The sequence below is a fragment of the Talpa occidentalis genome, unplaced genomic scaffold (genome assembly GCF_014898055.3).
Source record: "Talpa occidentalis isolate TD23 unplaced genomic scaffold, MPIMG_talOcc4v2.1 talOcc4.10, whole genome shotgun sequence".
NCBI lineage: Eukaryota > Metazoa > Chordata > Mammalia > Eulipotyphla > Talpidae > Talpa > Talpa occidentalis.
The window spans coordinates 41564860-41591200 of NW_023600993.1; the positions used below are offsets into that span (position 1 = coordinate 41564860).

The 26341-nt window shown below is 47.1% G+C and overlaps 2 protein-coding genes and 1 pseudogene across 3 annotated transcripts in view; 1 reads left to right on the plus strand and 2 right to left on the minus strand.

The window, feature by feature from the left end:
* KCTD6 (potassium channel tetramerization domain containing 6) overlaps positions 1-26341 on the plus strand; it is a 134127-nt gene that overhangs the window by 89108 nt on the left and 18678 nt on the right. The window contains exon 6 of the transcript XR_008551791.1: positions 9306-9360. The gene's annotated coding sequence lies outside the window, so the exon portion shown is untranslated. The remainder of the gene's footprint in view (positions 1-9305; positions 9361-26341) is intronic.
* The window catches only part of FAM107A (family with sequence similarity 107 member A), a 46490-nt gene that overhangs the window by 13878 nt on the left and 6271 nt on the right, over positions 1-26341 (minus strand). The window contains exon 2 of one of the 2 annotated variants that reach the window (XM_037491823.2): positions 5934-5997. In XM_037491823.2, coding sequence (XP_037347720.1) covers positions 5934-5997 — 64 coding nt within the window. Of the gene's footprint in view, positions 1-3757; positions 3964-5933; positions 5998-26341 lie in introns of those variants that run through there. The other variant, XM_037491831.2, reaches the window with a different exon arrangement.
* On the minus strand, positions 7718-7799 carry LOC119237790 (U2 spliceosomal RNA; annotated as a pseudogene).

The window sequence follows — 26341 nt, forward strand, 5'->3', positions numbered from 1 at the left end:
CATTCATTTTGCAGATTGCAAAATAGAGACCCTTTGGGCAAAAGAACATTTTAGCAGTTTCTTCTGGGTAATGGCTGAATTCAAGTCCCACTTGCTGCCTTCTTCCAGTGCTGGTCTGTGTGGAGGCCATCCCAGGAGGCCTTCTCAGTCTCCTAAAAGGAAGGACTTTGGAATAGCAGGGCCCTGGGGATCCGAATCCTTGCCCAATACCATGGAAGGTTGAAGGGGGATTCTAGAAGCTGAGTACACTCCTCCCACACTCCTGCCCCTTTGAAGTTTGTTTTCTTGAGAACTAGGGGAGTCAAAAGCAGGGGATATTAAAGACCAGGAGAGGAGGTCATGAATGGGAGCTGGGGATATTCCTGTGTCTGTACTGGGCTGGAGCCGCAGCTTGCATGAAAAAACTGCAAAAACATCTTTCCTTTCATTTTTGTACCCCCTTCTCTAAGCTGACAGGCGCCAGATTATCTGGGTCCAGAAACATCAGACAGAAGTTTCCATGGCAACTCAAAACTTCCTCCTTGGCCTCATATTCAGTCTCAATCTTCAAGGCCCCTTTTCAAGGTCTCAGTGAGGTTTCTGAGAAGCCACCCACAAAACAGCCCTAGCATCCGACCTTCTCCCCACCCCCAGCATGCTCTGCTGAAAGGGCATGGGGGGGAGAAGCTGTACTGGCAGAAACACTTGTCATGGGATACTTGGAGAGATTATGAAAGGAATGAGAGTTGCCGTTACAACAAGTTTGAACCAGGAAGAATTTACCCAGTAGAGGGATTTCAAGTGTGAAAATGGGAAAGTGTGAGGGAGTGGGGAATAACTAAGAGTCTTGTTTCAGAAAGCTGGCTCTCAACCCAGCTGCAATTAGGCATGGTTAATCTGGTCTCTTAGCAGCAGAAGGACCTCAAGTTATCCACCCCCGCTCAGCACATTTCAATCCACTCGTAACCAAACAAGAGATGGACAACAGATCTAGGGATGGGGAGAGGGATATTAGCGTGGGGGTGCCTGTGGATGCGCGTGCGTGTGTAGAGGGGTACTTGGGTGAACCACAGTTTGTTAAGTCAAGCAAGCTTCCATGCGTCCTGCCAGTGGGGTTGCCAGATGTGGCAAATAAAAAAATGCACTTTGCCCAGTTAAATTTAAATTCAGATAAGCAATATATTTTTTAATTAAGAATAAGCATTTTTAGGCACAAGCACATTCATGCAACATTTGGGATATATTTAGACTAAAATATTATTTGTCGTGTATCTGAAATTCCAATTTAAGAGCACACCCTGTATTCTGTCTGGCCAGCTTACTTGGCAGGCAGGCATGGAGGTGACAACTGACCTGGCTGCAGAGAAACACAGTCACTGCTGCTCCCAAGAACCCAGGAAGGTGTCCCTCTGTCCATGCTGCAGAGAGGTACTTCTCTCCCTGACAGGAACCTGGCCTGAGTTGCAGGTAGGACGTTGGTAATGACCTTCAGGGGGACCTTTACTGCAGTGCTCACCAGGCACCGCCACATATGGGTGTTCCCCACGGGTGACCCTTCATCCTCAGTGGTTAGCGCATGGGTTATGAAGTTAAGGCAGATAGCCATCCTCTGCTGGGCACCCAGGACCTTCACCTTCCCCTTTGCTCATCTCTATGATGGAGCACATGTTACTTTGAGGACTAGGGGAGATATAGCATAGGCCACCTTTCCATAGTGCCTGCCACAGAGTCTGAGCACCCGAGCGACAACAACCTATTTAAGAGTACTAAAAATGTTCATCCAAGTAAAAAAGGTGAGATTAAAGATGATACATCTCAGGGCCTCCCCTGTGGCGCAGAGGGCTGAGCACAGCACTGTGAAGCTGTCCGCAGTCTCTGCAGCATGGGTTCGATTCCCGGCCAGCCAGGGAGCTACCCGCTTGGCGCAGCAGACCTCTCCTGTCTCGCCTGCTGCTCCCTTCAGTAGTGTTTTCGGTCATCTGCCTGTTCTGTTCCCCGCTCTGTCTCTGGTGAATCCTCTCAGCCTCCCACACCTCTGGCCTGTACCCCAGTTCTTGTATAAATAAATAAATCTTAAAAAAAAAAGAAATTACATCTCAGCAATGTGCAAACACACAACTACATGTACAAATTATGCAGAGCCAGAAAGAGATGTCTTTAGTGGGGTAGGAAAGCTCCCTCAGACATCCAAGGGGTGGGGGTGTGTGGGAACAAAATGGGGAGAGCACCATGGACTGCGGCAGTAGACTATGGGTGCTTTCATGGTGGGTGGGCTATGGAGACTGCACCTGGGCTGGGGGATCCTACACTAACAAGATACTAACAACGATGTGGACCAATGGCACGTCAATCAAAATAAAAGAAAGAAAGAAAAAGCGATGCAAGGGAAGAAGGGAGGGAGGCTCCCTTGCAGACCAAGGGAAAGCTAAGTAAGCTATCTGAGCCCCAGTTTCCTCTTCTATTAAGAAGGGAGGACAATGAGAAGTGACCTTGTAGGGTTCTGAAGGCTGAACCGAGGCAGCCACAGTCCCTAACATGTGGCAATTGCTTCCTCCTTGGCTTGTAGCTGAGCGTGGCGTGTTCCTGGGCAAGCATGTAGTCACCCGAAAGAGGAAGACAGGCCTGCTCTGCTGGGTGAGCTGAGAGCCAAAAATGTTACCTTTTGAGTGAGGCTCATAGCCAGCTCTGGGCTGGAGGGAACACTATCTTCAGAGTAGGGAAACTTCCTCCTTGTTTTTGTGGAAGATAGGAACAGGGAGGAGAAGCTGAGGCAGTGTTTAGTGGGGAAATCTCTGAAGCTGGCAGGTGAAGTCAGATTCACTTGCTTATAGACTTCTCTCTTTCTGCACCCCCTCCTACTGCCAGATTTAGGGCCCCCTCATGAAGGCACCACCTGTCCTGAAGTCCTGGCTGTTGTTGATTTTAGACTTAGAGGACATTTGTGCCAATGTTCCCAAGTAGTAACTTTGGATCTTCCCAGCGCAGAGCTAGTTTAAATAAGGAAGACAGTCAACCCCGAAGCAGACCCTGTGCAGGCTGCAGGGACTTTCTAGGCACCCCCAACCAGCAGGGACTCCTGCAAGAGACCCTTTTTCACGTTCCCCAAATGTCTCTCTCCAGAGTAGGGAAAACCAAAACTGCAACAACAATGCCCCAAGCACTTACTGCGGGCCTGCTTTTTCTCTCTTCTCCATCCCTGGTTTTCCACATTATTTTGACAGTGAGCATATATTATGTTCGTGTCATTTTTCTAAATAACGAGCCTCTTACCTGCCTGAGTAGAAAGTAGTACACGCACACTGCAAATTAGTAAACAAAAAGACAGAAATAGAAGAAACATCTGTCATCCAACACCCATCATCAAAAGCAACCCCTGAGTGTTTCCTTCCAAATCTTGCTTCTTCTTAAAAGGGGGTGGGAGAGAAGGGGAAGGGAAAGTGAGGGATGAGGTTAGGGAGAGAGACAGAGACAGAGACAGAGAGACAGAGACAGAGAGACAGAGATCACAAGTAAGAAGAAAGCAATACCTGTGAGGATAGAACTCTAAAAGGGAGGATGTAGGCAGGAAAGAAAGAAAAAGGACAGGGGGAAAGTCACTAAAAAGAATGAGAGAAGGGAGGAACGAGGGAAGAAAAAAGCAAAGGAGAAGAGGAAAGCGAAGCAGGGAGGACCGCGGTGCCCAGAGGCTGGTCAGGGCCAGCGCGTGGTGTGCCCGCCCTGTGGTCCTTGCGCTCACCCCGCGGCGGCTGCGGGGCTCAGGTGGCGTCGCCCCACTTACCCGATCTGAGCAGCACCGCCCGGTAGAGCCCAGTGGCCTCGGCGGGGCCCCGCGCCCTCTCTCCCAGCCTCTGCGCCATGGGCCGGGGCGCCTGATTGCCAAGCGGCACTGCGGGGCCGGAGCGCGCGGCGGGAGCGCAGTCGGGAGCCCGGGCGCCACGGCGCAGGGACCGGCCTGGAGTTCCCAACTCCGCTGCGGGTCAGGTTACCGCGGCGGCTTGGCGTGGAGTCTCACACCAGGGGGGCCGGGGGTGAAGGGGCGGTCCAGGGGCAGTGGCAAAGGCAGGTGTCCCCGCCCAGGCAGGAGACTGGGTGCAGGTGAGCGCTGGGCGGGAGCTGTCCTGATCCAGGGCTCCAGGGCGAGAACCTGGTGTCCTGATTTCCAGCTTCCATCTTCCACCGAAGCGCCTCCATTTTCCTAGTTGCTGGCCTCACTGAAAGCTACCAGCTGGTGTGGGGTCCTGAAATGCCATGCTTGCTATCTGATCCCAGTGCCACCAATTAAGAGCCCTGTGACCCCATGATTTAATGGCCCACCTTGCAGTCTCAGTTTCCTTAACCGCAAGGTGGGGATAATCATAGTACAAGTCCTGTTGGATTGTGAGGATAACCCACTTGTTATCTATCTCTATCTATCTATCTATCTATCTATCTATCTATCTATCTATCTATCTATCTATCTATCTATCTATCTGTCTGTCTGTCTGTCTGTCTGTCTGTCTGTCTGTCTGTCTGTCTATCTATCTATCTATCTATCTATCTATCTATCTATCTATCTATCTATCTATCCTTCCACCCAGTTATCTATCTGTTCTCTCTCAAGTGTGATTAGCACAGAACAAACACTATATACTGTGTTAAAAAAAAAAAATTGTTCCAAGGCATCCTGAGTATGCCTGAGTGGGTAGCTCTGAGACATAGGGAGAGGAAGGTTGCTGTGGGATTCCAAAAAGTGGCTATCTCTGGTTTTGCCAAGCCTCTATAGCCATCAGGGATGGGAGAACCACACAAGAGAATTGAAAGGAAGAAGAACAATGTTAACCAGGTGGTTTTAGAAGATATTAAAAAAATGATAATTTTGCTAACTTTGTGTCTGGTACTGTGATAAGTTTCTTGTCAAATAACTAATGATTATGGTGGGTCTTATGTCCTATTTTGTTTAATTTTCCAAACCCTATGAATTAGGGTTTATTGGGATTTCAATTTTACCGATGTGTAAACTGAGGCTCAGAGAGGTTAACTGACTTCTCTGAAATCACAGTGTGGAGCTGGGATAAAGCTCAGACACTGGCACTCTGTTCTGCTGCCTCTTTTGTCTCATCTGCTCTTCAGAATCATGCTGTGGTGTTATCTCCAGTTTAGTGATGAGGTAATTGGGACTCAGAGAGATGAGGTGGCTTGCATATGCTCATAGAGTTAGCTGGAGGGCCCAAAATCCAATCCAATTCTCCACCCACTAAACTAGTGGCCCCCTCATCCATAAACCCCACCCCTATGGAGCTGTCCAGGGTACTGGATGACCTCTGTTTAAGGCTCTGCCTGTGTGGGTCAGAGGTTCTTGAGTTGGCTGCTTGCTGGAGCCTCTGCTTCTGTGTCCTCTCCAGCCTTGGTGCCTCCCTGGCCAAGTGCCAGCCAAGCACTCTATGGCTGGTCCTTGGCTATGGCCCAGGCCCAACTCTATTCTGACTGAAAGGTCCCTGTACTTTTCTGTTCTTCAGACATCACTCAGGTTCACAAGGACCCATGAGTCACATTTTGATCTTCAGGGACTTCACTGATTGGCCAGACTGATTAGTCTCTCATCAATAATCAGCCACCATGCATGCCAGGCACGATGCCAAATGCTTGGAATTTACTAATTCACATCCATTTTTCAGAGGAAGAAATTATATCCAATTCACCATTCATCTCATTTAATCCACTCAATTGTTCTTTGATGAAACCATGGTTTGCCTCTTTTAGAGATGAAGAAAATAAGGTTCATATGCCTTGCCCAAGAATTTGTGGAATTTGAACTCAGGGGGTGCCAAAGCTTTTACTGAGAAGGGGGTGGGGAACCAAGTCAGCTGTGGAGCATGGTGATGGTTCAGGACAATTATGACTAAAGAATGGCTTTTACAGAGCATCCCAAAGGATCTAGTTGTGCCTCTGAGGAATTCTGGGTAGGTCTGACTTACCTGGGCCACTTACTTTCTGCTTTGCATTTTCAGTATCAAATCTGGCCTGAGGAGAGTATTCTTTCTGTGAACAGAAAGTAGGTGGAGGTGAGGACCCTCTGTTCCTTGAAGGGGGAAATATTCATAGTGTCCTTCATAGGACTGGTCAGAGCCAAAGTCCTCTCCAGAGAAACAAATTACTGTAGCGCTTGGAGGGTGTGGGGGAGGATGTTGGGAGGGAGACATTTGTGAGATTCATGCTCCTTTTTTTCCCCAAAAGGTGAATTTTTAGAATAGTTTTAGATTTAGAGAAAAATTGAAAAGATAGTCCAGCAAATTCCTTATACTCTGCATGCAGTTTCCCTATGATTAACTTATTACATGCATGTAGATGTACATGTACTTAGCTTGGTGCAGTTATTAGTGAACCAATATTCATTTATTATTATTCCAGTTTATACTTTGTTTCAGGGTTTGGGTCTCAAGGTCAGTTCTTAGACATCTTCTCTTCTTCATCTGTACTCTCATAGCTTAGAGAAAGTCTACTCCAATTCACCATGACCCAGAACTCTTGATCACCCCACCCCTAATTTATTCCTCTCTTGCCCCATCTGGGCAAGTGGCTCAGGCAGGAGCCTGGGAGTCTGCGTTGTCCTGTCTTCCTGCAACCCCACAGTCCTCAGGCACCAGGATCACAGTGAGTCCTGGGGTCTCTTCAGTCTGTCCTTTACTCCAGACACCCCACCCTAGTCTAGGCACCACCACTGCCTGCCCAGAACCCTGCAGTAGCTTATCCTTTTCCAAGCTGTTCTCCACAGAGATGCCAAACAAACTTTTGAAATATAACTCAGACTCTGATCCTAATCTAATTCAAATTCTAATTTAATTCTAATCTAATTCTAATCCTGATCTAATTCAAAACACTTAGGTGTCTTCTCTTTGCATTTAGAATCAAACTCACATGAATCCCCCTAGGCTACAAGGCCTCTGCAACCTGGTCCCTCCTGCCAGTCTTTCAAAATCCCATCTATTTGTTCTTTCATTTATTTAAGGACTAGGAATGCCTCAGAAAAGAAAACAGACAAGGCTTTTGTAGTTGACATTCTAGTGGGGGAGATAGACAACAGGCGTAATGAGTAGGCAAAGCAGATCGTATGTTATAGATACTACGGGAAAATGAAAAGTAGAGGAGGAGGAGGGGCACTTCATGGTCAGTGGGGCAGTGTGGTAATAAATGGCGGCTCAGAGGGTCCCAAAGAGAAGGTGAGATGAGCACAAACCTAAAGGGGCAGGGCAGTTAGCCCAAGAGAGATCTTGAGGAAGAGTGTCTCAGACAGAACGAGCAGCTAGAGCAAAGGCCCTGAGGCTGGAGGGTATAGGAATGCTCAGGGAACAGCCAGGCTGCTGGTGTGACTCAAGTGGGGGGCATGCAGGGCAGTCACATGGGGGAAGGTCAGCAAGGAAGCGGGCACCACCTTCCCTCACAACCACACTCCAACCACTAAGACTACTGGGTTCCCAGAAAGCCATGTCTTTTCTCTCCTTCCAGCTTTTCTACAAATGACTTCCTCTACCCAGGGTGCACACCCCAATTCTGCCTGGCTAGAACTCCTTATCCTGGAGGCCTTGGCTGAATTGCCATTTCCTCAAGGAGGTCTCCCTTGATCATGTATCTCCAGAGCACCCAGGATTCCCTTATATTAATATTCATCATGAATGATGAGTGTTGGAGCCCTGTTTTCTTCGCATTGGGGTGGTGGTGGTGGGGTGCTGGGTCCTGTTTATAGCCTGGGGCTTAGTGTAGAATTGAGTTTGATGCCCAATAATGATTTATTTGAAAAGAGAGATTTACTACACTTGATCTTAGCCAAAAGGCTGAGAAGCGATGAAAGGAGAGATTTATTGAAAGGGGGGAGAGAGAGACAGAGAGACAGAATGAGACAGAGAGGAAGAGGAAGGAGGAGGTGGAGGAAATGGAGGAAGAAGAATCCACCTACACGGGGCTCTCTGGGCTGTGTAGGGAAAAAATAGGTAATTCCCAGCGTATAAACCAGGGCCAAAACCCAGGGAGGCCTCCCTGCTGCCTGCCCTGGGACTATTGTGAGGTAGAAAGAAAGGCTTGGGACCCTGACATTTCCCCTGAGGGCCCATATTTTGAACTCTGCCATCAGTGAGGGCAGAGAAGAGGGAGGTGTGTGGGCTTTGGCCTCCTTTGTGGTTTTTAACAAAAGAAGTAAGAGGACAAGTAACTTAATCTGTGGAAGAAAATTCCAGGACATAGAAAAAGGACCTGCTCTGGAGGGCTTGAAGAAGATCCAGACTTCTTCTCACATCTCCCCACACAGACCTGGGAGGTGGGACTGGGCCCCAAGGGCGACATTATTAGCATCACAAAGCCAGAATTTCATAAGGAGCAGCTCTCAGATCTGAAGTTCAAAGAATTGTCCCTTGTATGCTTGCCAATTCCCTTTTGCATGAAAGATTTGTTGGAAAATAAGGCCAAACTTTGTCCAGCAAAACCCTGATGACTAAGGCAGAGGCCTCTCTCCTTCAATGACAAGGAACTTGGTGAGTGAGAAAACACTCTATTTGTATGCAGCCACTTGTGAAGGCAAAGCTGATTTGAAAAGCTGCCTGGGTCTTTGCTGACGTACTACTGGTAATGGATAGTCTTTCCTAAGGACCTAGCTAATAAATACAGCCGGTTTTCATTTGTTCAAGTCATTTAGAGATGGGAAGATCTTGGCTTCATTATAATTTTAGTTAGTGGAAGTTAACGCACACAATTTCCAGAGGAAATGCTATTGTATATCGTGCAATATACCTGACTATGTCTGAACACCACTCAATGTTGACTGATGCCAAAGACATTTGCATCCTTCCTATGGCTGCCGCCTGTTTCTCCTTCCTGCATACCCTGATTGTTGAGAAAAATGCCTTAGGGTTGGTCCTTGATGACCTTCAATGAGCCTATTCCTGGAGGCTGATGCCTCTACTTGAGAAGGATGGAGGAGAGCATGGGCCCAATACATGGCAGCCTCAGTCTCCCCCACAGCATGCATGCACCAGGTAGCTCTTATGGAACCTTGCTTTGTAAACATATTAAAAATTAAAGCACAGCATACATCTATAAAATGCACTAATCTTAAATGTGCAGCGCAGTGAAGTTACATTTGGGTTCACCCACAAGACACCACCTCCAAGATCAAGTTAGAAACATTCCCTACACCCCTGCAGTCTCCCATGTACTTCTTCTCATTCAATACCCACTTTCTTCCAGAATAAACACCATCTGACCTCTATCACCATAAACTTGTTTCTCTTGTTTTAGAACTTTATGTAAGTGGAATCATAAAATTGACTCTTTTTCTTTCGACTTCTTTTACTCAACAGAATATTTGAGATTCACCAGTGCTGTTGCCTGTGTCCACGGTTTGTTTCTTTATTGGTAAGTAGCATTCTACCTTGTGGCTTTGTCACCGTGAGGTTGTCCACTCCCCCGAAGATGGACATTTGTGTGGTTTCTAGTTTGGGATGTCTGTCACTAGTCAGCTGCCATGAACACTCGTCAGTGAATTTCTGGGTAAACACACATCTCATTTCTGTTAGACAAATACCTGCAGTGGAATTTCTGGGTCACAATGTTTAGTTATAGTAAGAGCAGTCAACTGTGATTGTATCAATGTGTGTGTGTGTGTGCTTTTGATGTCTCACAACAGCGGTATTGTTTTGACACTTTGAGGTGACTTTGATGCACAATCCTTATGGTCTCATTTAAACCCCATAAAGGTCCTTTGAGAAGAAGGAAGAGTGGAGTTCCTATTTTAAAAACAAGAAAAGAAATTGAGGCCTCCAGCAAGTTAGCATGCACTGCTGGCAAGTTGCAGTCTTGCCAGCATCCCCCCTTGCAGACATTCTCATTCAATACCCACTTTCTTCCAGAATAAACACCATCTGACCTGTCTGCAGGGGGATGTCTGACTTGAGGGCCTGCAGGTTTACCCACATTTACAAATTAGGTGTTTGTGTGTGTGTGTGTGTGTGGTGTGGGGGTGAGGGTTGCAACAGCCTTCATTCCATTTTACAGAAGAGGCAAGTGAGATTAAGAGACCCTTCTCTTAGAGAGATTAAGGCACCCTTCTCTATGGAGCCAGCTGGGCCAGCCTCCTTGCCAGGCTATTTCTTAAAGGTGGAATATTGTAGTGAAATGAAGATGCTCAGGCTTTTGTGCCGTTGGCCTCTGTGGCTATCACCTGCGGCCTTGAATGCAGGAAGTGCTTGGGAGTATGGGCTCAGGGTACGCATGCCTGATGGTGGACACCTGGAGTATGGTGTGCGCATGCGTAAGTGGGCACACCTGAGCCGAGAGACTGAGCTTATAAAGGCGGCATCACAGGACGGTGTGCAGTACAGGATCGTGAGGTGGAGTGGGTGGAGAGCGGCAGAGAACACCAGAGAGCCCCATGAGAGTAAAGATTCATGGGTGGCTAGCTAGGAGGCTCCCCTGCCTGTCCTGCACCTGGTTACCTTACTACAAATGATGTAGAAAGATCATTAAAAGCTTGAAAGCGCCACAAAGAGCTCCTGGACTCTCCTTTACCTGCTCTGCCCTACTGCCTGCCTGCACTGCAATTGGCGTTGGTCGGCAGGATTCAACGCAGACAGGTATGGAGTCCTCTGAAAACCTTGGGAGGGACTGAGAGGTGGTGGGCGCGAGCTTATAGTGCTGGGTGGCCGGCCTCCTCTCTGTGGGTGTCTCCCGAGTCCCCGCTGCAAGTGGAGAGGACTGCACATGGTGGGGAAGGCATTGGACAGACATGGTGCCTGCTCGGAGGCAGGGCTGCAGGTTGAGTGTTCCCACACAGCTCTGCAAATGGAGTCAAGGACAACGCTGGAGGCGCCATGGCAGCACAGGTGGTGACTAAAGTCCAGGAGCTCTGAGAAGCGCTAAAGAGGCTGCAGGAGCACTGGAGTGGACAAGGTCTGGGAGATGCAGGACAAAACCTCGAGCGGATTTGAGAATGGCCTGTGAGGACCAGCCCATGACCCCTCACACAGCAGACTCGTCAGGGATATAAGAGGACCACGACTCGTCATTTGGAGCTCGCCCTGTGCTGATGCAAGGATAAAACTGATGGACTTATAATTCCACCAGAAGGCAGGGAACTTTGGCAGGTTAATGTTATATCTATGGGACCCTGGGGGTGGATGGGATCTTTTGTATACCTCAGGAGATGAAAATCAAGGGGTGGCCTAAAGCAGCCTTGTGTGAAGTTCTCTGCAGCCAGGCAGAGGAGATGTATCAAAAAAGCCAACTTGAAAAAGGCAAAAGCTGGTACCAAGGTCAGGAAGCCCTGGGTGGTTATTATGCAGCTGAAAGGATGTTACAGAAGACATTGTATCTTGAAATCACCTGTGCCCTGTTGACTTTTGAATAAGGGTGAGGTGCTGAGGAACCTATCCTTGGGGGATAGGTGGGGAACATGGTTTGTGGTGGGGACCACAGCCGAAGAGAAGACCAAGGAGGCCACGTGTGGAGCTTGTATCCATGGGCCCCAACCCATGTGCGTGTGCAAAGGGTTGGCTATAGTACTGGGGTCTGCGTGTCACATTGGTGGCTATGAAAGCCGAGTGTTGGGGACAGCAGTGAGTACCCCTGGAGATTGGGTGATTACCCCCAAAAGAGTATAGTGTGTCGCCAGTCTCAGAGTAAGCGCATCCTGGGGCGGTGTGGTGTATGTGGTTTGTGGCTGAGACCCAGCCAGAGAAGGCCAGGAAGGCTGGTGTGACGGCAGATGCCGTGAGTGAATAGTGGATCTCCCTCATATAAGTAGTGCCTTTAGTAGAAAACTTGATGTATCATCTGCTGGTGCCAATAACTGTCTTGTCTTTTCTGCCCCTAGGTTGGTGCCCTGCCTGGGCTTAGTTGTATTCTGTTGTGTTGCTGTATTCAGTTGCATTCTGTTTACTTTTGTGGGTCATGGCTGCAGTGTTCCACATTTGCCAAGGGAAACTTGTGTGTAGATCATACAGAAAAAAAACCTGAAGGGGTGGATTATAGGGTAAATGAAGAGGGTCAGGATTTTGTGGATTGGCCTCTGTGGCTATCACCTGTGGCCTTAAATGCAGGAGGCACTTGGGATCGTGGGCTTGAGGCATGCATGCGTGGTGGAAACTTTGAGTGTGGTGTGGGCACACCTGAGCTGAGCGACTGAGCATGTAAGGGCAGCATCAGAGGATGGACCGTGGCAGAGGACCGTGCAATGGAGCAGTCGTGAGTGGCGGAGGAGCAGCTCCATTTGCAGCCCTGTACTGGTGTTGGGTTCTGCCATTGCTGTGGTGAGGTGACGAGGGCGTTGACTTCAGTTAAAGGAAAGTTTCCTGATTCCTGTCTCCAGTGTCTTCTTACTGCGCCATTCATTTCAGCCTCTTATGCCTTAGACCCAGGACACTGTGCTCCTGGAGCCCAAGCTTAGGCATTGGGGAGGAGACAACCCCCCCAACCAGGAGGCCGAGGGGCAGCCTGCCTCTCTCCACCTGGGCTTGTGTGGGAGTACTGTTTAATCCTCCTTAAAAGCTTGCAAAATTGTTCACATAAGTAATACATACATCCTTTGCTGCTTTAACACTCGCAACAATCCAATTGCATATAGTGCTGGGCCAAGCCTACAGATATTTAAGATCTTATCAAATGCTGCCACATTAGCCTTCAGGATAACTATCATTTCACATGCCACCATGGGGGTCTGCTCTAACTGGATTATCTAGATCCTCACCAAATGGATGTAATGAAATCTTTTAAGTTTATCTACCAAAAACAAATCTATGGTATTAGAAGTCAGGATAGTGGTTCCCTTTGTGGGTGATAATAGAAGATGGTAAGGGATAAGAGGGAGACTTTGGGGTGCTATTGATATTGTTTCTTGTTCTGCATAGTGGTATGCAGATGTTTTCAGTTTCTCAAAATTCATTGAGTGACAGGTACACTATTCTATGTGTATATTATTCAATAAAAAGTTCAAACTATTCTCACCCTCCACCCCAATATGATGGTCACAAAACAGCATTTCATGATTATTTTATTTTGGAGGTTGAACCCTCTTTTGCTGTTACACTTCCTTTTGGTTCTTTTAAAAATAGGAACAGGGACTTGATCTTCCTTGAGCACTCACAGGTGCTCACAGCAACCTTTCAGATTGGGTGCCATTCACCTCATTTTATAGAGAAGGAGGCGGGGGCTTAGGGCAGTGAGGTGACCTGTGCAAGGTGGAAGAGTCTTCTGGCTATAGGGTCCTATTAGCCTGCTTTAAGTTGCTTGTGAAACAGGCATTGGGCTAACTATGCAACAAGCATGATCTCACATTTTACAGATGAGAACACAGAGGCCCAGAGAAATTAAATTTGCTCAAAGTAGTAAGTGGTGGAGCAGGGTCTGAGCTCAGGTCTGCCTGATTCTAAAGCTGTGATAACACAGTACTATCCACTACGATGTTCTGCAGTGATGAAAGAATTTAATATTTGGGTTGACAGGATGGTAGCCACTCATCGCATAACACCATTTAGCACTTGAAATGCAGCTAGTGCTACTGAGGAACCACAATTGTAGTCTTATTGAATTTTAATTTATATAAGTGTTGGACAGTGGGACTCTAAAGGAGTCATTTCAGGAGAAGCAAGAACCCACAGAGCACAGACATAGAGGTCAGAGCAGCTGACCCAGGTGGATAACAATCCAGTCCACTGGGAGGGCCCACTGGTAGGGGTCCTGGCAAAATCTACATTCAGGTAGGTCTTGTTTCAAGTACCAGAACCAGGACTTTGTAAAGAGATGCACCTTTAACCAGCCTCTTAAGCTAATTCTCAGTTTCCTCATATATCAAAATAGGGCTGGTTTTAAGATTAAATGAGAGAATGCACAGAGCCTGGCACATAATTGGCGTTCATAAATTAAGTCACATTATTAGTTATTATTGATCATAAACTTTTTTTTAAAGGTTTATTTATGCATACAAGAACTGAGGTACAGGCCAGAGGTGAGGGGGGGTGAGAGGATTCACCAGAGACAGAGTGGGGAACAGAAAAGGCAGATTGAAATACACTGCTGAGGGGAGCAGTGGGTGAGTCAGGAGAGGTCTGCCACACGGTGGGTTTCTCCCTGGCCAGGGATCGAACTTGTGCTGCAGTGGCTGAGGTTAGCTTCATAGGTTGTGCTTTAACCCCTTGCACCACCACGGAGGCCCCTGATCATAGACTTTTAAACTTAAGGTTTTTCATTATAAAACCTTATGCATATGCACAGTAATAATGTAAATGATACAGATGGGTATATAGTGTGACTTAGAAATCTCCAAATTCTTTAATCCCAAATCTCCATCCAGATGAAACTTTTTTAAAGATTTATTTATTTATACAGGAACCGGGGTACAGGCTAGATGCGCGGGAGGGTGTGAGGATTCACCAGAGCCAGAGGGGAGAGCAGAGCAGGCAGACTGACGAAGTACACTGCTGAGGGGAGCAGCAGGCGAGACAGGAGAGGTCTGCCGCACCATGTGGGACCCTCGCCGGCCGGCGGGGATAGAACCGTCGCTGCAGAGGCTGTGGACAATTTCACAGCGCAGCGCTCAACCACCTGCGCCACAAGGGGAGGCCCCAGATGAAACTTTTGTGAACAGTTTTCTATGCGCCCACCTATGAATTATCTCTGCTCCTGTAAACATTTGAACAATTCTGATCTATCCTTTTGAAAAGTGCAAAAGGAAGCATGCTATGGGCACTATAACTTGGTTTTGTTGCTTTATGATATCTGAAGGGCACCTTTCCGAGAGAGCATATTCAGAGCCATTGCATTATTTTACTCTTTGCTCGAGGTTTCCTGGCAAAGGTCATTTCATTACTTATTTTGCTGATGGACCTTAAGGTTGTTACCATTTATTTTGCTGTTGTGAGCGATATTTAATGAGCAGCTTATATATAATGTCTTTCGGTCGATTGGAAAGGGCACCTAGCCGGGTAGAAAATTCTTACTAGTGGGATCTCTGGATCAATAGTTGGGTTGTTTTTGTTTTGTTTTGTTTTTTTTTTTAACTGTGAGAGATCTGGGCCTCTCCTGGTGCAGCGGTTGAGCACTGGGCTGCGAAGCTGCCCGCAGCCTCTGCAGCGCCGTTTCCATCCCTGGCTGCCGGCGAGAGTCCCACATGGTGCGCAGACCTCTCCTGCCGCCCGCTGCTCCCCTTAGCAGTGTACTTCGTCCGTCTGCCTGTTCTGCTCCCCGCTCTGGCTCTGGTGAATTCTCTCACCCTCCTGTGCTTCTGACTTTACCCAGTGCTTGTATAAATAAATAAATCTTTAAAAAAAAAAACCAAACTGTGAGAGATCTTGGTATATACAATTTATTTTAAACCTCTCAGGAATGCTGGACTTCAAATGAATGTTCTAGTAGATACTTCTGAAGAGACTGCTCAAGTCATGCTAATAATCATTCCTGCAATATATTTGCCAGGTGGGTTTGGAATTTTGGAGAAAACAGATTTACTTTCTTTAAGCAGATCTGATTTCTAAAAGTCTCCATGGTGTAGGGATGTGGATGGGGCCAGGTGAGGGGACTTAGCAAGGAGGCACCTGGAGGTTATAAGGAACTGGATCCCCACTAATCCCAGTGCTGGCTGGCTGCTGGGGTCTAAGGGCAAAAGCTCTGCCTTCCTGGGAGGCCAATCCCTCTAAGAAGCAGAGCTTTGAGAGCTTATGCAATAACACTCCTGGGGAGCTACTGGGCCCGTGGCTCAAGGGTCGGGAAGGGAGAGAGGACACCCAAAAGGGTCTTGCCAAGGACTGGACAATGGTAGTTTTCAGCCGGTGAAACCCAAGCATATTGCAAACGTAAGAAAAGATGCCCCGTCTCCCCAGAAACCAAAGACATACACACTCAAGCAACAATGAAGTATTTTTTTTAATCTATCAGATTGGCAAAAATAAAAACAAAATGATATTTAGTAGTGGAGAGTGTTGCTATCAGGTGTGGGGAAACGGACACTCTAGTGCACTCCAGGAGGGAGTGTTGCTAGCAGGGTCATCCGGCAGGGAAATAGGTGCATTCCCATGTGCTTGCTCATTCATTTCTAGGAGCTTTTAAAAGGAAATAAACATGTTCACAAAGGCACATGCTCATAGATGTGCATTAACAGGTATTGTTCAAAATATAAAAATGTTGGCAATAAGAGCAGTATCCAGAGAGAGAGGATTGGTTAAGTGAGCTGTTATCTCAGTAAAATATAACAATTTATGGCTAAAATAATGCTGTGTTTGGAAACAGGGAAGATGCTCACTATCTACATAGGAAAATCAAGTGAAAAAAGTTATAGAACATGTACTGATTCCATTTTTTATAATATTGATTTTGTATATTGTTACATATTATAGATTATGATATAGTCAGTGTTTTATGTGCACTAAATATAAAATATGTCTATTATGTAACAAGATATTCATGTGCAAATATGTGTATGTGTGTTTATGTATGTGTATATGGTACTAATGTATGTGGAGAATGTTTGGAAGGATATAAATCAAGAAATCCTCAAGGATTATATTCAAGTGGTAGGGATTTTACTCATTTTTTATAATTCTCTGCAATTCCTGAGGATTTTTTTTGGCAATGACTTGCATTGCTTTTGTAAAAAGAAAAATATAGTATTAATTTAGGAAACAAGAAAAGCTGGTAACTGTCTCAACTGTATTAGCTGGTCTTGATGCTGTCATTCCCACACCAAGATTATCCCGAGTTCTTGTCCACATCAGAAGCCCCCTTGAGCTAGACCTGCCCATTTACTGAGCTCACACTGTGTGCCAGGCAAATGCTGGTCCTTCATATGTGTTCTTTCAGTGAATCCTCATAAAAGTCTAATAGGGTTTTTCCCTCTTATTTCCTAGGAAATGAGGACTTTTGTGCAAGTGATTTATGGAGGGAACACTCTCATGGGGAATATGTAAAGAAATAAGGGAAGAAAGTGGGGTGGGGCAGGAGAAGAAGGACTAAGCAGGGATATGGGTTCAGGTAAAGCTTAGCATTGGCCTGACCTTCTGGGCAGTTCTGGAGTATGAATGACCCCACAACATTGTCTTACTTTGAGGCAAGGAGACTGGGCTTTTATTCATATCGATTGGTTATTGGTTATAGGACAATGGAAAGGGATGAGCAGGGAGCTGGGGTCAACCACCTATATATATCTCTGGATGAGATATCTCTTGTCAGCCAAGGGCAATTGTTTTGGAAAGAGTATAACTGTTAGCAGCCATGTTCACAGCAACTGGGGGAGTGGGCATGCTGGACCAGTGCAGGGCATCTGGGTAGAGCACAAATATCCTACATATTAATATCCTTCTACATTGCACAGATGAGGAAACTGGTTCAGAGAGGTTAAGTAACTTAACCTAAGTTAAGTTAGGTTATCCAGCAAGTAAGAGATGCAATAGGTTTTGAAGTCAGGTCTGAAGCCCATGCTCCAAGCCCTAAAGCTAGTCTGCTGGTAATTTTTCAGAGGGTAAGGAAGTCAAGGCCACGGGTGGATACTCTTCCAATGTCCTCTATGCCACCAAGTGCCCCCTCTATCCCGGGGTTGTGAAGAAGGGAGTCACAAAAAGCCTTTGTGTTTCTGCAAAAGTCCCTGAAGGTTGTGGTGTTGGTGAAGCTGGTTGCTAGGAGATATTTCTTAAGAAATGTCCCCTTGGAAAATGAGCTCAGTCTCTACCCACAGCCCCATGTTATTATATCTGGAATAGAGACTTCCCTGAGTGTGTTTCCCCCAAAGAATTAGAAGTAGATCTAATTCCTTCTCCAACTGGTTATTCCAGGCCCCAGCTCAGAGTGTTTCTTGGCTGAAAAACAGTTCCTGTGCCAGACGAACTCAGAATCCTGGAAAGAAAGGTCCTTTGAGATGGTCTGACTGCCCTCCCCATTACATAAATGAAGAAAACGAGGCACAAGGAGCTGAGGGATCACACATTGAGTTAGTGGCAGAGTTAGGGTTAGTCTATCATTCCTGCACCAGGCAACTCCACCTACCTCACCCCACTCTTCAAACCCCATATGGTGAGAGATCAGGACCTCAGTATGTGAGCACTGGGATCATTTCCCTTTATTAATCCTTGGGTTTCAAAGCCTCTGTACGTACGTGTGTGTGGGGAGAGGATAATTGATTGTTACTCAAATGGCAAAGGGCAGATGGCATTTACTCAGAAACTGCTAGATCACAAACATTGGAGTAGGTGTTTTAGGCTCTTATTCTGCTAAATCTCACCTCTGGATCCTTTTGAGGTCAGTTTTTACTGTTTTTTCCCTTGACTAAGGATGACATTTTCCCTTTTCTTTGCATATGTAGCAAATTATGAGCCTATGCTAGATGTGTGTATATGAGATATGTTGTATAGACTTTGGATTCTGTAATCTTCTGAAGAATTTTATTTTAGCAGGCAGTACAATTACTTGCTGGTTCCTCTGAAAATTCCATGGAATTTTGTTATGGAGAATGTATGCAAAGGCCAAGCAATTCCCCAAGTCTCCCTAACTTTATTACTGCTTAATAACTCCAAACTTCCTCCTCTGAGCACCTAGAAGGATTTGACTTTAGGCCTTGTTAGGGCAGGTCTGGAGCAGCCCTTGCACTAGGACATGGTCCTCACTCCTAAGACACATCCTTTCTGGTGTCAGCTCTGTGTCTGGGGAGAAGGTTTCTCCAGTGCTCCACAGCATTGCTTGATTTGTAGAACCTCAGTTTGCTCTCAACCCTCTAATAGCTGCTCTCTAGTAAACCTTGGATAATCTCACCCTGTGCATACATAGCCCTGCACTTGGGCAAAGATTTGTGGGTCCTGGGGGATCTACAGAGAGACTTCTGGGTCCCTCTCCAAGGTCGCGTCCTGCAGTTCCCTTTTTGTCTCCGTTGTCCCAAACTCTGATCTCTGCCTCCTGGGCTCGGAGGGACTGTTATGGTCTGTTTGGGCTCCAAGGCCTTGTGCCCTGCTTAAGAAATTGTCCCAGGATGAGTGCCTGGTGAGTTTGTGAGTTTCCCTGCCCTCAGGATCACAGTACTATTGTCCACTGCTTGCTCACAACTGCCTCAAAACAGTTGCTTCTTATTTTGTCAAGTGTTAGGTTGTTTTAGTATGAGGGCTGATCTGTATTAGGTTCTCCATCATGGCCAAAAGTAGAAATCTAGCTAATAGTTGGACACTCTATATATTATCCTGGTATACTCACAAGAACCCCGAGAAAAAGGGATTAATATCCTTACTTGACAAGTGAAGAAACCAAGGTTAGAGGGTTGCAGTAATCTACCCAAATGACAAAGTGTTGGAGCCAAAGCAAGTTTCAGAGTCCATGTTTTATCCCTGTACTATCTTTGCTTTCAGTGGAAAAGCTAAAATCAAAACAAATTTCATTTTCATCTTCACCAAGACAGCAGTGTTTTTTGAGCCGATTTATGCATTTTCCTGTATCCCATCACTCTCCATGTACATTTATTCTTGTTTCTACCATTGCCCCCTGGACTTGGCCATCATCACCCTTCACATGGATGATTGTAGGCTTTTCTGAGTTTCCTCCTGGTGGGTGAGGGTAAGGAAACTAGTGGGGAAAAGAGGAGCTGCCATGGTGAAAGGAGAATGAAACACCCTGAAATCACCCTGTCTTCTGTTGTTCATGCCTCGGTTTACACCTCTGAGTGTGGGGGGACCTATGACTTGCTTCTAATTTGCTTCTGATAGAATATGGCAAACCACTGGCATGTCACTCTTATAAGTATGATAATATATGTTTTAATGTATAATTGTGGATGTGTTTGTGTGACTCCATCTTGCTAGTACGCACTAACAAGAGACTCTCCTTGCTTACTGGATGAAGTGAGCATGCTGAAAAGTCCACGTGGCAGAACTATGGGGTGGCCCCTGGGACCTGAGGACAGCCTCCAGCGAATCACCAGCAAACATCTGGGCCCTCTGTGTTACAACAGTGGAAATACTGCCAACAACTTGAATGAGCTCAGAAGCAGATGCTTCCCCAGTTGAGCCTCCAGGGGAGAGTACAGCCCAACTAATCCCTTGTTTGTAGCCTGAGAACCTCCGAGCTGATGGCACACCTGAGCTTGGCCTGGACTCCTGCCCATGAAAACTGTTATTAATGTGTGTTGTTTGTGATACTTTGTTATTGCAACAATAGAAAGCTGGTACAATGGGCTTTGGAGAACTGGGTTAAATTTCTGTCCCACATACCAGTTGTGACCTTGCATGAGTGACCTCACCCCTCTGGAGCCCAGCTTTCTCATTTATAAATGAGGTGTAAACTGGAAGAATTAGAGCTAATGAATGGAAAGCACCTAGTGTAGGACCTGGAACAGTGTGTGCTCAATAAATCAGAGCAGTTATGTCTTACTGTAATTTTTAATTTTCTTCATTTACTTTCTAAATTTCTAGTATTTATCATGATCACTTTGATAAATAGAAAAAGTAATCTTGCTTAAAGTAATTAAGGAGAGAATTGACTTGTCTGAGGGGATAGAGCTATTCAGCAGCAAAGCCAGAGGATAGCCTGAGAATCTTATATCAGGGAACCTTCCAGAAAAGCCCTTTCCTCGTACCTGGGATAGCAATAATAACTACCATAAGAACCAGGCCCTTCACCTCTACTAAACTTGCAAGATGGTCTAATTATCCCCATTTCACAGAGGAAGAGACTGGGGGTCAAAGAGTTGAGTCACTTACCTGAAACCCCACAACTGTTAAGTGCCTGAGCTGGGATTTGCCTCTTGTACCTGGAAGGAACCAGCTAGTCCACACCGTCCAAACCTGGCTGGGATTCTCCCTCCCTGTCTTAGAGGTACCATGTGGGACACCTGGGCTTTCTGGAACGGGACAAAGGCAAGGAAATCAGCCCCAGATCCCATTACGCCAGGGGAGATCACATTTCCCCCATTCTGGCGCCGTGAGCAGGGCAGAGAAGCGGGCAGGCAGCCACTTCCTTGGTTATTCAAGTAGAAAATTACAGGTGCCCAAAATAGCCAGGGCATTCTTTTATTTATGAATAAGCAGTGAGTCTGTGGAACTGGAATGGGCGGGGTGGTTTATGTGGATCTCTTTCCACTGGTCACCTTCTTGAAATCTGCAGGGATCCATAGCTCTCAGGAGATGCTCTCAGAAGCTGGGGGACTGGGAGGAGTGAGCAAGGCCATTTCTAGGGCCTGCTCATGGGAAAAGGGGTGAGCAGGTCTGACCATGAAGGAGCCGGAAATGGCCTGAGGCCTCGAGTTCCCAGGGGTGTAGGGATGGGGTGCAGCTAAGGGTCCATCCCAGCCATCTCTCTTACTGTGTGACCTTGGGCGAATGGCTTATCCCCCCCGGCCTTAATTTCTTCTGTAAAAGGAGATGAGTCTTAAACTCAGAAAAGTTTTTTCTCTTTTGATCATAAAGTTAGTACTTGCTCATTGTAGACAATATAAAAAGTGCCAAAAGGACACAAAAATAGCCATTATAGACGCCCCCTCCCCCAAAGCCCCTTCTCAATTAAGATAATCAGGATTAACATTTGGTGAATATCCTTCCAGTTTTTTTCTTTCTAAGCACATATAAAAAAATGACTGGTTCAATCACTGTGCTCCACAAACAAAACCATCAGTTATAGTCAGCAAAAGTTAGCCAACAAATATTAATTAGGCACTGCTCTAGACCCTGGGGTGTTATGGGGGTTCTCCAAACACTCTTACATCCTCTTTCTGTTTCTCCAGTTCCCTGGCAAGCACTTCCCAGCCCAGAGTACTCACTCAGAGTCACCTGTAACGTGCAAATAGCCAAAGCGTTGCCGAGAGGATGACATTAGGTAACACAGATGCTAGCACAGGCACAAGCAGCACTCAACGAATCCCACTGTTAATTGCTCTTATCACGGATGTTAATCCAAGAGGACTTACTGAATTTACCTCTTTCCACTTGGGTGAGGGGACCGAACTGTGGCTGGTTTAGCTCAAGAAAACTCTGGCCTTGGCATTTGGAGTTGGCTGCTTTGCCCCTGATAATGCTGCCCCCCGTTGGGCTGCTATGGACAGAGAGCCCCTCCACTCTCATCTTGGTGGTTGGTGGAGAACAGGGAACAATTGCTCTCCCCCTTCCTACACTCCCTCCTCCATTCCTGCGCTCCAATTACCACCTCTCTGGAAGGACACTCGCTACCAATGGCTGGCAGCTCCATGCCTCTGGCCACGACTCCTCACATCCGCAATCCGAAGGACCTGACTGTCTCTTTGACCAGATAATAACAAAAATAGTAGCTATTCATAGAGCTCTTACTGTGTGCCAAGCCTTATGTTTGGTAGGTTCTTAGCTGAGGCTGAGAGGTTGAGGAGGTAGCTAGTGAATAGGGGAGCCAGGAGTCAAAGTGAGGTTTGCATGACTTGACATACCAGCTCCCATTGCTGTACTAGAACTGACTCTGACCAGCTAACCTCAGACCTTCCATGTCAAGCTCCTTGGTGTGGTTCCCTAGAACCCAAGACCTCAGCCTTTCCTGTCCTTTCTCCTGTAGCTCTCACCTTTCCCTGCCTCTGCCTCCTCCACCCTGGCCAACTTGCTTGCAATTCCCTGGTGGCAGCAAAGCCTAAAACCCTTCCACCTTCCCCTAGAAGCAAAGTCACCCCTCTCTTGGCCTGGCTCATTCCTCTAGGACTCTTAGATGGCACCTCTTCTGGGAAGCCTTCCCAGCTACCCCCTCCCTAAGATTGGGTACCCTAGGGCCATTACCTCCCTGTGAAGGGGTAAGCTTGGAGGAGACCCAGCTCGCTGGGGGAGACTGTCCCCATCCAGCACTCCTAGGGAGCTCAGCCTCCCATGACTGCCATATTCTTGCTCTGAGATGATGAGACTTTGCCAGGCCAGAGGCAGAAGATTAGAAACTTCAGATTTCATGGCCTATCCTTGGTCTCCATGTCATGTCTGCCCAGACAGCCTCCTGGTTCAACTACTGCACGCACCATGGTTCTTCAGCCTGTGGCTCCCAGGCATATAAGCCAGAGCTCAGAAGCCAGGAAGTGCCTGGTTATGGGCAGAGTGGGCCAGGGGCAGAGGACTACCTGCTGATACATCAGCAAAGTGATTCTGGTACATCTCTCCCTCTCTCCAAAGTTCTCCTGGCTAAGCCTGGATGAGAAAACCTGGGTAAAAATCACCATTGGAACTTTCTGCTGATTCTGGCCTGGCTCTGGAATAGCAGGGTTCAGAGGAGAGAAAGTCTATGGTCATTCAGATCCTAGGCCTGATGCAGTGTCTGGCTCAGAGTGGATGTAATCTCAGGAAATATTTGCAGAATGTAGAGGTGAATTCCCTTTATGGCTCCCTGGCCAATCATTCATTCATTCATTTTCTCTTGCCTGTCATGTATCGATCTGTGCTAAGCACTGAGTATCCAGAGTGGTGACAGGGCCCTGTTCTCATGGAGCAGGCACACTGGCTGGGAAAGCCAGACATGAAACAGTGAAGGAAATAACCAAATAACCAACTGAATAATTTCAGTTGGTGATGAAGACTGGGAACCAAGATGGTCCCCAATACTTTAGCTGGAAGGGTCAGGGAAGGCCTCTTCTCTCAGTCCTGGGAAGAAGCAGGAAAGGGTGCACCACGTGGAGGGAGCAGCGGAGGCAAAGGCTCTGAGGTGGGAAAGAGGTTGGCCTGTCGGGAAACACAGGGAGTCCAGGCTGGTTGGAGCAGAGTGAGGGAGAGGAAGCGTCATAGGTAAGGCTGGAGTGAGGTCGCAGAGGGCCTGTTGGCTGTGGATTTCCTGGTAATTGCTCTTCAAGGGTTTCACTCTGGAGAATAGAGGATCAGATTCTGAATCAAAGTCGCTCATTCAGTCTCTACTGTGTGGGAAACCACTGCAATGAATGGAGCTAAAGTGAACCGAAGCTCCTGGAGAACAGCCAGCAGAGGACGTGGGGTTTCACTGGCATGATGTCTAACTTCAGGTGCCTGGAGGGGTCCAGGTCCAGCAGAGCAAGGGTCACAGTGATGGGTGAATTGTGTCTCCAAAGACATATGTTTGAATATGGTACCTGTGAATGTCGCCTTATTCGGAAAGAGGGTCTTTGCGGATGTGACCCAAGTTAAGATGAAGTCACTAGGGTGGGCCCTGAGCTTAGATGCCTGGTATCCTGATAAGTAGAGAAGACACATAGACACACAGACAATCAGACAGACAGGAAGAAGGCATGTGACCATGGAGTGATGTATTACAGCCAAGGGATGATATGGATTGTTGGCAACACCAGAAGCTTAGAGAAAGGCATAGAGTCACCCTTGGAACCTTCAGGTTTACATGGCCTTGCTGACACCTTGATTTCAGATTTCTGGCCTCCAGAACTGTGGGAAAATAAATTTCTGTTGTTTCCTGCCACTAGGTTCGTGCTAATTGGTTATGGCAACCGCAGGAAACTAATGTCACTTCCCAGGACCCGGCTGTGATCACAGAGTCACCATGGGGCCTTCACAGGCACTGATTGCTTTGGGGCCTGCAGGGCGTCATGGCAGGACTCTGTGAACTTCTGTCACATTGTATGCTCCAAAATGACACCAAGTTTTTCCAAAGAGCTGAGGTAGATAAGGAAACCCCCTCTGGGTGATCTCTCAGAGTAGGGGCGCCTTCTGATTTCTGGCTGAGTGCTACAGATCCTGGAGGTGACATATTTCACAGGACATGACAGGTCCCCTTCTGAGTTTCCCTGGGAGCAAGATGTCACCCAGGGACCAAGCCAGGCCTCCCAACTTCCCTCACTGATGTTTTTGGCCTCCTCTTAGATTTAGATGATAGAAGAAAAGTTCCAGCTCCTTGCCCTTTCCTTCTACCCCAGCCCTGAGATTTGATCTCTCACTTAAACAAAGCCCCTCGTTCATGTCACTTCAGGAAACACAATGTTCTGAAAGCAGATCCCTGGGCCAGTGAGGGAGCTGGGCTTTTGGGTTTCTGCCTTCTCAAAAGCCAGCTTTTGATTTGGCCTCTCCTACCCCACCTCCAAGCCCTTTCACCGTGGAAATTAAATTCTTCTGAACTTTAAGGCCCCTCTTCAGTGCTGCTCCCAGAGGGCCACCACCGGCTAGTAACTCTACCCAGCAGGGTGAAGGTTTATTCTGGCTTGAAAGACACAGTTTCATTCTGACACTTGAAAAACAAGTCAGTGAGAACGTGGGCTGTGGCGTCAGATGTATCTGGGTTCATGTCTCGGCTCTGGCACTTGATGGCTGTGTGATTTTGAGCGGTGAACTCATCGTCTCTGAGTCTGAGTTTTTACCTTGGTGAAATGGGGACACTGTTGTATTTGTGGCCAGATTTGTGAGGATTCTGAGAGAATTCAATTATTGAAAAGCATTCTTATTTTTATCTTCAGGAAGTGCGTAGTTTACAGATGAGAAAGATCATCGCCTGAGAGGAATGTGACTCTGTAGGGTGGCCTCCGTTTGGCTTGCAGCATGGGCCAAAGTTGGGCAGTGCTGTGCAAGGTCTCTACAAGCTCTAAGATTTTGGTGCATTTGGGAGGATTCTGAAGCCCTACTTGCATTAACACAGCGATCTGACCCCACCCTTTCATGGCCAGGCTGCTGAGAGGAGCTAATGACAGCACATGCTTGAGGCCCTGGCGCTGCATCTTTTGGGGGATGATTGTTCCACACTGTCTGTTGTCTCATTGTACCCCTACATCAGTGGGTACCAAACTCCCAACGCTACTTTGACAGGATCCAAGTGCTTTGACATTTAGATCCCTGAATGGGAGAACATCTTCGGAGGCCCCTCAGGGCCTCTGAGGTGAAATCTTTTGCATGGTCTTGGGTGGGGAAACCTTCACTAAAAGGAGAAGCTTGAAGGAAGGGAAGGGAATGAAGGAAATGTCCTTCTCTTTGTCCAGGAAAGGAGATTGGCCTTCCATGGCCTGAGGATGGGGCGAGGGCAGCCATCTTGACTTCTCCCCCTTTCTTCTTCTAAGGCATTAAACACCTTGGAGTGAAATAGAGGCCCAGGTGCATACCTGAAGAGTATGGGGCACAGGGGATAGGTCTGGGAGGGCAGCTGGGGGTTTCCTCATTCTTTTTCCTGAGTACTTTCTCTTTGTGTCTTTGTGTCTCCTTTTTCCTCTTGGTTACTTTTTCTTTTTCTCTCAGCTCTATTTTGAACAATTGAGAAAAGGAAAGAAGAAACAACAACAACAAAAAGAATGTTGTCTCAATCAAAGAGTCTGAGGCAGATCCATAATTGGGCTTTTTGGGGAGGGATTCCTGTGGCAGGGCAAGTGGAGAGGTAGGTGGGAGTGTGGGGCATCAAGACCCCACTTGAACCAGTTCTGTGGTAGTCCCAACCGAGAACCAGGAATTGGGAGACCCCACTAGACTTGGGAAGGGGAGCTGGCAAG